Source organism: Scomber japonicus, chromosome 16, assembly GCF_027409825.1.
Source record: "Scomber japonicus isolate fScoJap1 chromosome 16, fScoJap1.pri, whole genome shotgun sequence".
Lineage (NCBI taxonomy): Eukaryota > Metazoa > Chordata > Actinopteri > Scombriformes > Scombridae > Scomber > Scomber japonicus.
Window position 1 is genome coordinate 1,059,901 of NC_070593.1, and position 11,546 is coordinate 1,071,446.

Genomic DNA, 11,546 nt, shown 5'->3' on the forward strand with positions numbered 1-11,546 from the left:
AATATTTCAGGATTCAGTCGAGCTGTTTGTTGGAACATTATTACAGAATATTACACCTGCTGAACATCAGCATGTTATTAAAGCTGCAGAGTGTTGGGGTTAGGGTTAGTCTCACATGTGTCTGCTGCTGTGAGACACCTGGATGGTTTCCTCTTTAAACACAGTGATACGCGCTCTGCTGCTGAGCCTCCCACATGAAACTGAGATCTCATACAAACTGATGTGATGTGAAATCGTCTCTGAAGCCGCTGATGTTCATTCAGTATTCATCAAGCGCACAGCCAGGTTATTTCCTCCTGCAGATGAAAGGAGACAGACTCAGCTGGCTTTCATCAGACTCACAGCTCAGCAGAATCACAGAAACCACATCACATGCTTAAAACCCGTGTGAGGGAAGAAAAAGAAGAGAATAAAACATTTACAAGTGATACTCTGAGTCTGCAGGAGTGTGCAATCATTCAACTCTGCACTGTGATGTGGTTTAAAAGGATGTTAAAGAGGATTATTAAAGTCTTGACTACACTTGTAAAAGATGAAGGTAGTAATAGTCAAAGCACAGGTACCACTGGTGTCTGCACTCCTGTAGGCTCACATTAGATAAGCTTGGAAACCAGTCAGAGATGTGCATGAGCTCATATTCTCATGGTCAGAACACAGACTGTATATAAGAAATGGACGTAACATCCATGACGTCACCCATTGGTTTGTGGACTGCTGCTCGGAAGCCAATAGTTTCTAATCTAGGCAGCGCCATCTTGAAAATTTCAGGTGCATGCTGGGAAAAAAAGAACACGGATTCTACTTATATGGGCATGAGGCGGAGTCATGGACGGACGTATGGGCGGGACCAACGGCGGAGCGGGGAGGCTGCGATTGGTTGCGAGGGCTGGATCTCGAGGACATTGGTCAATCAACCTGTCAATCAGGACGTAGCGATTGAGACCATAAACACATTTTGAAAACGTTTACTGAGGTTAGAAATCAAGTGAGAAGTTGATGAATTCTCCATTGACTTGTATAGAGACGGTCGCCCCCTGGTGGCCTCAATCGCTAGTTTAAAGCCTTCTTCAATGCAGTATGATGTTCATTTGGGACATTTTGGCCTCCCTGATTTTATATGTGACGATAAAGCAGGCTACGTGGCTACGTTGTGATTGACAGGTTGATTGACCAATGTCCTCCTTTCCTCCCTTCCTTCCTTCCTTCCTTCCTTCCTTCCTCTCTCCTACCTTCCTTCTTTCCTCCATCCTTCCTTTCTTCCTTTCTCCTTTTCTTCCTTCTTTCCTTTCCTTCCTTTCTTCCTTCCTCCCTTCCTTCCTTTCCTCCCTTACTTACTCCCTCCTTTTCTTCCTTCCTTCTTTCCTTTCCTTCCATTCTTCCTTCCTCCCTTCCTTCCTCCCTCCTTTTCTTCCTTCTTTCCTTTCCTCTCTCCTTTTCTTCCCTCCCTTACTTCCTCCCTCCTTTTCTTCCTTCTTTCCTTTCCTCCCTCCTTTCCTTCCTTCCTTTCCTCCCTCCCTTCCTTCCTCCCTCCTTTTCTTCCTTCTTTCCTTTCCTCCCTTTCCTTTCCTCCCTCCTTTCCTTCCTTCCTTTCCTCCCTCCCTTCCTTCGTCCCTCCTTTTCTTCCTTCTTTCCTTTCCTCCCTTCCTTCCTCCCTCCTTTCCTTCCTTTCTTCCTTCCTCCCTCCTTCCCTCCTTCCTTGCTTCTTGCCTCATGCCCATATAAGTAGAATCTGTGTTTTTATTTTTCCCAGCATGCACCTGAAATCTTCAAGATGGCGCTGCCTAGATTAGAAACTATTGGCTTCCGAGCAGCAGTCCACAAACCAATGGGTGACGTCACGGATGTTACGTCTGTTTCTTCTATCCAGTCTGTGGTTTGAACACACCCAAATATACGAAGAGAGGCAGAGCTGCAGAAGTCAAACACACACCAGCGTCTCCTGTCACCTCATTCTCTCTCTCATCGTACTCTACTCCCAAACTCTCCTTGATCCTTCTCATACATTCCTGCTCCAGTTGAATCTCTGACTCTGACCCTTGACCTTTGCAAATTGGCCCAAAGCTCAGTGGCTGCTCAGTACTACTTTCTTCCTCCCTCCTTTCCTTCCTCCTTCCCTCTTTCCTCCCTCCCTCCTTTCCTTCCTCCCTTCTGCCTTCCTCCTTTCCTTCCTCCCTCCCTCCCTCCTTTCCATCCTTCTTCCTTCCCTCCTTCCTCCCTTCCTTATTCCTCCCTCCTTTCCTTCCTTCTTCTTCCTTATTCCTCTCTCCCTTCCTTCCTTGCTCTCTGCTCTCCTTTCCTACGTTCAAATCTCACTTAAAAACTTTTCTTTTCTATGAACATTTCTCTTCCTCCTCCTCTGCTTGGTTTTAAAAAAATGTTTGTATGTATACCTTGGATCTCTGAAAGGTGCTGCATAAATAAAACTATCATTATTATTATTATGAGGTCATTGCTGTTTGTGGGTGCATTAGTGTCACTGCCTGTTGATCACATTCATTCATGATTGTACTTCATATGTGTGTGTGTGTGTGTGTGTGTGTGTGTGTGTGTGTGTGTGTGTGTGTGTGTGTGTGTGTGTGCGCACAAAGCAAAACAGAGCTCACTCAGAAAAGAGAAAAGAAAAGACGACTCTCTCCACCAAAAAAAAAGAAGTTCTGATCTCGCTTCAGATTCAATTAGTGATACATTACTGACCCCTTGTGGACATTTTGGGTAGTGTAGTTTCTCAGTTGAGCAAAGAGCAGTGTGTAGATTACAGACAGACACAGTCCTTTCCTTTAAGCCTCCTGTTGTCCTCAGGTCAAGGAAGAACTTAAGGAGGAAAAGAGGAAGGAAGTAAGGAGAGAAGGAAGAAAGGAAAGCAGTAAGGAGGGAGGGAGGAAGAAAGGAAGGAAAGGAGTAAGGAGGAAAAGAGGAAGGAAGTAAGGAGAGAAGGAAGAAAGGAAAGCAGTAAGGAGGGAGGGAGGGAGGGAGGAAGAAAGGAAGGAAAGGAGTAAGGATGAAAAGAGGAAGGAATTTAGGAGAGAAGGAAGGGAGGAAGCAAAGGAGGGCGGAAGGAAGGAAGGAAGCAAGGAATGAAGGAAGGAAGGAGTAAGGAGGGAGGGAAGGAAGGAAGGAAGGAAAGGATTCAAAGGAGGAGGGAGCAAAGAAAGAGGGAAGGAAGGAAAGAAGGAACAGTCAAAAGAGACGGGGTCAGTTTGACCCGGGAGGACGACACAAGGGTTAAGCCTTTACATACTGTTCATATTCATAATTAGTCTCTACCAATTCACATTAATACATTCATTAATAAATCTATACATTCCCCATCAGTCATTAATAAATGTTTGATTCATCTCTTAGAAAAAAAACATTCATAATCACTATTTTATGCTCCAGGAGGGCATTTTGTAGCTGGAGGAGGAGGAGGAGGAGGAGGAAGAGTAGCTAGAAGAGGAGGAAGAGTAGCTAGAGGAGGAGGAGGAAGAGTAGCTGGAGAAGGAGGAGGAGGAGGAAGAATAGCTGGAGGAGGAGGAGGAGGAGGAGGAAGAGTAGCTAGAAGAGGAGGAAGAGTAGCTAGAGGAGGAGGAGGAGGAAGAGTAGCTGGAGAAGGAGGAGGAGGAGGAAGAATAGCTGGAGGAGGAGGAGGAAGAGGAGGAGGAGGAAGAGGAGGGGGAGGAGGAGGAGGAGGAGGAAGAGTAGCTGGAGGAGGAGGAGGAGGGGGAAGAGGAGGAGGAGGAAGAGTAGCTGGAGAAGGAGGAGGAGGAGGAAGAGTAGCTGGAGAAGGAGGAGGAGGAGGAAGAGTAGCTGGAGAAGGAGGAGGAGGAGGAAGAGTAGCTGGAGAAGGAGGAGGAGGAGGAAGAATAGCTGGAGGAGGAGGAGGAGGAAGAATAGCTGGAGGAGGAGGAGGAAGAGGAGGAAGAGGAGGAGTAGCTGGAGGAGGAGGAGGAGGAAGAGTAGCTAGAAGAGGAGGAAGAGTAGCTAGAGGAGGAGGAGGAAGAGGAGGGGGAGGAGGAGGAGGAGGAAGAGTAGCTGGAGGAGGAGGAGGAAGAGGAGGAGGAGGAAGAGGAGGGGGAGGAGGAGGAGAAGGAGGAAGAGTAGCTAGAAGAGGAGGAAGAGTAGCTAGAGGAGGAGGAGGAAGAGTAGCTGGAGGAGGAGGAGGAGTAGCTGGAGTAGCTGGAGGAGGAGGAGGAGGAGGAGGAAGAGGAGGAGGAGGAGGAGGAGGAAGAGTAGCTGGAGGAGGAGGAGGAGGAAGAATAGCTGGAGGAGGAGGAGGAGGAGGAGGAAGAATAGCTGGAGGAGGAGGAAGAGTAGCTAGAGGAGGAGGAGGAAGAGGAGGAGGAGGAAGAGGAGGAGTAGCTGGAGGAGGAGGAGGAAGAGTAGCTAGAAGAGGAGGAGGAATAGCTGGAGGAGGTGGAGGAGTAGCTGGAGGAGGAGGAGGAAGAGTAGCTAGAAGAGGAGGAGGAATAGCTGGAGGAGGAGGAGGAGGAAGAATAGCTGGAGGAGGAGGAGGAAGAGGAGGAGGAGGAAGAGGAGGAGTAGCTGGAGGAGGAGGAGGAGGAGGAGGAAGAGTAGCTAGAAGAGGAGGAAGAGTAGCTGGAGGAGGAGGAGGAGGAAGAGTAGCTGGAGAAGGAGGAGGAGGAGGAAGAATAGCTGGAGGAGGAGGAGGAAGAGGAGGAGGAGGAAGAGGAGGGGGAGGAGGAGGAGGAAGAATAGCTGGAGGAGGAGGAGGAAGAGGAGGAGGAGGAAGAGGAGGAGTAGCTGGAGGAGGAGGAGGAGGAAGAGTAGCTAGAAGAGGAGGAAGAGTAGCTGGAGGAGGAGGAGGAGGAAGAGTAGCTGGAGAAGGAGGAGGAGGAGGAAGAATAGCTGGAGGAGGAGGAGGAAGAGGAGGAGGAGGAAGAGGAGGAGTAGCTGGAGGAGGAGGAGGAGGAGGAGGAAGAGTAGCTAGAAGAGGAGGAAGAGTAGCTGGAGGAGGAGGAGGAGGAAGAGTAGCTGGAGAAGGAGGAGGAGGAGGAAGAATAGCTCCTTTCCTCTTTCTTTCCTCCATCCTTTCTTCTTTCTTTCCTCCATCCTTTCTTCTTTCCTCTCTCTTTTCTCCCTCCCTCCTTTCCTTCCTTCCTCCCCCTCCTTTCCTTCCTCCCTTCTGCCTTACTCCTTTCCTTCCTCCTTCCCTCTTTCTTTCCTCCATCCTTTCTTCTTTCCTCCATCCTTTCTTCTTTCATCTCTCTTTCCTCCCTCCCTCCTTTCCTTCCTTCCTCCCTCCTGTCTTACTTCTTTCCTTCCTCCCTCCCTCCTTTCCATCCTTCTTCCTTCCTTCTTCTTCCTTATTCCTCCCTCCCTTCCTTCCTTGACTCAAGGACAACAGGAGGGTTAAAGGAATGAGCATCAGTAAAGCCTCACAGTGTTTTCACTCCGTCTCAGAGAGAATTAACTCATTTAATCTGTTTAAAGGGTTAATTCAAAGGTTTCAGGCCACAGGATCAAAACAAAAAGTAATAGTTTTAATTATTGTGACAAAATTCAGTTGAGCAGCTTTAAATGAGAACGAGTCTAAGTAAAGGTCATCAGTGTTTCAGTGGAGTTCAGATCCATTTAACCGTTGGTGCTTTTCTCTCGGGGGGGTTTCAGGCTGTGATTGTAAAGCTGTGCAGCTGCTTATTCAGCTAAATTAAACTCTGACTGAAAGCTGGAAGGTGCCTCAAACATCTCACACACTCACAAATACATTCAAACAGGCATTTCTACACACTGGCACAAACACAAACTTCTCCCACAGACTAATGACAGCGGCCGGGTCACAGCAGTTTGTATGAGTTTAATTAAAGAGTAGAAGAAGAAGTGACTAACTGGACTTTGAGAGCAACGAGGCAGACAGACCTTTGTTTAGAGACAAGGTGAGTTATTGCTCCTCATTACCAACACTGCTGTAGGTTTCAACCAGTGACTGTAGAGAAGAAACAGACGTAACATCCGTGACGTCACCCATTGGTTTGTGGACTGCTGCTCGGAAGCCAATAGTTTCTAATCTAGGCAGCGCCATCTTGAAAATTTCAGGTGCATGCTGGGAAAAAAAGAACACGGATTCTACTTATATGGGCATGAGGCGGAGCCATGGGCGGAAGTATGGGCGGGACTAACGGCGGAGCGGGGAGGCTGCGATTGGTTGTGAGGGCTGGATCTCAAGGACATTGGTCAATCACCCTGTCAATCAGGACGTAGCCACGCCCCCTAATGCATACCCTGCTTTATCGTCACATATAAAATCAGGGAGGCCAAAATGTCCCAAATGAACATCATACTGCATTGAAGAAGGCTTTAAACTAGCGATTGAGACCATAAACACATTTTGAAAACGTTTACTGAGGTTAGAAATCAAGTGAGAAGTTGGTGAATTCTCCATTGACTTGTATAGAGACGGTCGCCCCCTGGTGGCCTTTTGATAGAATGCAGCTCTAAGTTACTTCCTGGTTGGCTTCTTTTCAGAGGACAGGAACTCCCCACCTGGTTTTAACCAGTGACTGAAGTCCAGCGGCTGGTTGGATGGGTTATACATTTGTATAAATTTACTGTTTAAAGATAAGATGAACTTTATTAGTCCCCTAAGGGAAATGTGTTATGGGCACATAGTGCGACATGGTTGTATAGAAATATACACAATTACTGTTGCGTCCGCTAGGTCACAGGTGAGTAAGTGGGAGTCACAGGTGAACCAAGAGGGAGGTTCGCTGCTCACTTACCTGATTGAAGCGCGGGCACGGGCTATAAGCGGGAGCGAGCACTAGTTTTGGCATGTTGTCTTGTCAGGAGAGATGCGCCACCGGTAAACTGCTGTTTCCATTCATTGAGCTGCGGTCTAAGTTTGTTTGCTTGTGCTGAGCTGTCGCGGTGTATGTGCTGATTTATATGCTTGATAACTTACTTTGGTCACATTGATAAACATTGTCTGAGGTCCAATGTCTAACGTTGCCGGTTTGATGGTATCCGTGGCTAATGTTTGAATTGTAGCGCTTTCACGGTCACATGAGTTTACTTCCTGTTTTGCGGTGCTGGTTGGGTGACGTAGTTACTTGTAATTGGCTGTCTTCCTGCTCGCAATGCAGGATGGGTAATGTAGTCATTAGCTTTACACTTATAATGAATTACTATGCTCAGCTTTACTACTTAAAACTACACTCACTGGTTTGCATTTAGACCAGCACTTTGGGCTATTAGTTTAAAGTGCAATATTAGTGATGCAATGTGGCTTGTGTGTTGCAATGTAATGTTTAATGTGTTGTGCTTGTCATTCAATTTAAACATTAATTATATTATGGTATTTATACTGCTTAATAATACTGACTATTGACGTTTCTGGATTTATATATATATATGAATTCATACAGGTGGTCTATATTTATATTTGTGTGTCTTTATATGGATATTTATATTTGTGCATTCAGAATTTATGGTATTATGAATATATGGCTGTCAATATTGTTGTTTATATCATAGCCTTTCTATTCTATAGGTTTATAACCTGCAATCTGCTATCAGCTATTTGTGGCTACTAATTGTGGATTAAACAACTCTATGGAAAATCAATCAAAGCAAATAAAAAACCACGACGAGTTATAACAACGTGTCCTCTCCTGATGCCCCGTTCGGTGGGGAGAATCTTAAAGAACCGAACACGGGCATTTCTACACACTGTCACAAACACAAATTTCTCCCACAGACTAATGACAGCGGCCGGGTCACAGCAGTTTGTATGAGTTTAATTAAAGAGTAGAAGAAGAAGTGACTAACTGGACTTTGAGGGCAACGAGGCAGACGGACCTTTGTTTAGAGACAAGGTGAGTTATTGCTCCTCATTACCAACACTGCTGTAGGTTTTAATCAGTGACTGAAGTCCAGCGGCTGCTTGGACGGTTTATACGTTTGTATAAATTTACTGTTTCAAGATAAGATAAGATGAACTTTATTAGTCCCCTAAGGGAAATTTGTTATGGGCACATAGTGCGACATGGTTGTATAGAAATATACACAATTACAATTACACAGAGACATACTGGTAGACAACACAAGACAGAGTTACATCGGTTACATGTAGCCGGTCGTATGATAATAAGACTTCTGAGCAAAGTATATTGAAGGTGAGACTGAGTACAACTACATGATATCGCACAACCCAGAATATAACTAAGATAGTGACAGTGACAGTAATCACAGTGGTTCTTAGTAGCAGGAGGTTCTGAGAGAGACAGGACAGGGCCAGCAGATGCAATACATTGGTAGTGGCAGTAAAAGAAGTTTAGGCTCAGGTGTGTGGGGTGTGCCAGGAAGTGGATTCACAGCAATGAGCCTCCCCACTACCCTATTGGGAAAGAGAGGGGTGGGAAGGCGTATCAGTGTGAGATGTGTTCACTTGTTTGTTAAGGAAAGAATTAGATGTGGGGACAAAAGACAGTTTGAGACGGTTACTCTTGCATCTGCTGGCTCTGAAGCGCTTCCCTGATGGTAACATATAATATTCAGGGAACAAAGGGTGTAAAGGGTCATTCATAGGTTCGGGCTGAAACATCTGGTTTTATTAGCTGTTGTTTGACACCTGGACCTGCTCCCGATGATAAATCCAAATTTATTACACCAAAAGCTTGAAACTGTCATTTTAAATATATGTAATTAATATCTATTGTGTCTTTTTTTTTTACAGTGAATCTTTGTAAATCATGAGAACAGCTGGATGGTGCGAGTAGTTGGGAAGGGAAAGTTAAACTCTGCCCTGTCCTGAGATACAAACACCTGCAGCCTCCTGATGAGCTGCAGACACGATAAAACTGATGCACCATTAAAAGCTCATTTTCTTTACAGTGTCAAGTACGAGACGGAGGAACCAAGTGCGTTCGAACCCAGACGGGTATTTATTGAAATTAGGGAAAGGGGAGTGGGAAGGAGAAATGTTCAGGGTTCTGGGCGTCCAAGGGTTACCAGGGGTGCAGGGGTTCCAAGGTGCTGTGTGTGTGAGGCAGGGCGGGCGGAGGGGGAACAGGAGGAGGGCTAGTATTCCTCTGACCTGTCGGAGTCCTTCTGCGGACAACTCCTCCATCTCAATGTCCCCAGCGGAGGAGGCACCATCCAACATAGCCGGATCCGGGATCAGGGTCAAGGGCAGGTGCAGGCACAGAGTCGGGACACGGCGCAAGAGCAGGCGCGGGTGCAGAGTCAGGGTCAGGAGCGGGTATCGCCAGCGGAACGGCTGGCCGGGCAGGGATGCGTCGGGCCCTCACGGGGCGACCCCTCCGAAGGGAGGGCTGGTCAGGGTGGAGGCGATGAAACTCAGCAATTATAGCCGGATCTAAGATTCTGCTGGAGGGCACCCACATCCTTTCCTCCGGGCCGTAGCCCTCCCAGTCCACCAGGTACTGGAGACCTCTTCCCCGTCGACGTGATTGGAGGAGGCGGTTGACCGTGTAGACCAGTCCCCCCTCGACCACACGAGGAGGAGGCGGTGGCGGAGCATCGGGGAGTAGATCACTCTCGTGCACTGGTTTCAGCTTGGACACGTGGAAGGTTGGGTGGACCTTCATGGAGCTGGGGAGCTTGAGGCGGACAGCCGACCTACTGATCACCCTCTCCACAGGAAACGGGCCGATGTACCGGGGTGCCAACTTGCGGGACTCCACTCGGAGCGGAAGATCCTTGGCGGAGAGCCATACCTTTTGTTCCACCCGGTATGTAGGAGCCGGAATCCTCCGTCGATTGGCTCCAGCTACATAACTAGCCACTGACCGGAGGAGGGTGGTCCGGGCTTGGGACCAGGTTCTGCGGCAACACCGTACAAGGGCCAGGGCAGACGGGCAGGAAACATTGGGCTCCTGACTCGCGAACAGTGGTGGCGGGTAGCCGTACACACAATGGAAGGGGGACAGGCCAGTTGCGGAGCTCGGGAGGGAGTTATGGGCATATTCCACCCACAGGAGCTGCTGAGACCAGGATCGGGGATTGCGTGAAGCCATGCAGCGTCCCAGATCTGAGTTGATCTGGGACGAAGAGGCAATCGTTGGGGCAAGCACTGGGGCCGGGCTGGTCTCGGATCGCGTCCCTGACTCGTCTCTCTATGTCCCAGGTCAGAGCAACGATACAGGAGCTTGGGAGGACAGGAGCCGGTTCCTCCACTGGAGCTTCGTCCTTCTGAAAAACCCGGCTGAGAGCATCGGGTTTTTGCATTGCGGGAACCTGGACGATATAAGAGGGTGAAGTTGAACCGGGTGAAGAATAGAGACCAGCGGGACTGACGTGGATTCAACCTCTTGGCAGTTCGGATGTACTCCAGGTTTTTGTGGTCGGTCCATACCAGGAACGGAGTGCTGGTGCCCTCTAGCCACTGCCGCCACTTCTCCAATGCCAGTTTCACGGCTAGCAATTCCCGGTTGCCAATGTCATAGTTCTGCTCAGCTGGGGTCAGTCTGCGTGAGAAGAACGCGCAGGGGTGCAACTTGCCATCTCCTGCGGCAAGTTGGGAGAGAACTGCCCCGACCCCGATGTCTGATGCGTCTACCTCCACCACGAACTGCTGATCGGGGTCAGGCATTTGGAGGATGGGGGCAGAAGTGAAGCGTGCCTTCAGAGTTCTGAACGCCTGGTCGGCCTCCGGTGTCCATCGGTAGTGGACCTTGGTGCTGGTGAGGGCAGTCAACGGGGAAGCAACCTTACTGTAATTCCGGATAAATCTTCTATAGAAGTTGGCGAACCCCAGGAATTGCTGTAGTTTCTTGCGGCTCTCTGGCGCTGGCCAAGAGGTAACAGCTGAGACCTTGGCAGGGTCCATCTGAATACTTCCCTCCGCTATTATGTACCCCAGAAAGGACACAGACCTGGTGTGAAACTCGCATTTCTCTGCTTTGATGAAGAGAGAGTTCTCAAGGAGGCGACGCAGGACCAACTGGACATGGCGGACGTGTTCAGGCATGTCTCTTGAGAATATCAAAATGTCATCCAGGTAAACGAATACAAAGACATTGAGCATGTCCCTGAGGATGTCATTCACAAGGGCCTGGAAAACTGCTGGGGCATTAGTAAGACCAAAGGGCATGACCAAGTATTCGTAATGTCCGGTTGGGGTATTAAACGCTGTCTTCCACTCATCGCCCTCTCTCATGCGTACCAGATGGTAAGCATTCCTGAGGTCGAGTTTTGTGAAGATGGTTGCCCCCTGGAGTAGTTCAAAGGCGGATGACAGGAGTGGCAGAGGGTACCGATTCTTGATTGTTATGTCATTCAACCCCCGGAAGTCGATGCATGGACAGAGAGATCCGTCCTTCTTTCCAACAAAAAAGAATCCAGCACCGGCAGGGGAGGATGATGGACGGATGATTCCAGCGGCCAAGGAATCGTTGATGTATGTCTCCATGGATTTCCTTTCAGGGGCAGACAAGGAGTACAGGCGGCCCTTAGGAGGTGCAGTGCCTGGCAGGAGGTCAATGGCGCAGTCGTATGGCCGATGAGGGGGCAGAGAAGTGGCCTTGGACTTGTTAAAGACTTCCCGAAATCCATGGTAACTGGCGGGCACATTGGAGAGGTCTGGGATC

The 11,546-nt window shown here is 48.6% G+C and overlaps 1 protein-coding gene across 1 annotated transcript; it reads right to left on the reverse strand.

The window, feature by feature from the left end:
- Positions 1-3,457: 3,457 nt before the first annotated feature.
- LOC128375602 (basic proline-rich protein-like) lies at positions 3,458-4,909 on the reverse strand (the record flags this gene model as incomplete). Its single annotated transcript, XM_053335992.1, has 1 exon — positions 3,458-4,909. A coding segment is annotated over one exon (1,452 nt), but the record flags the coding sequence as incomplete, so codon positions are not given.
- Between the last annotated feature and the right edge of the window lie 6,637 nt (positions 4,910-11,546).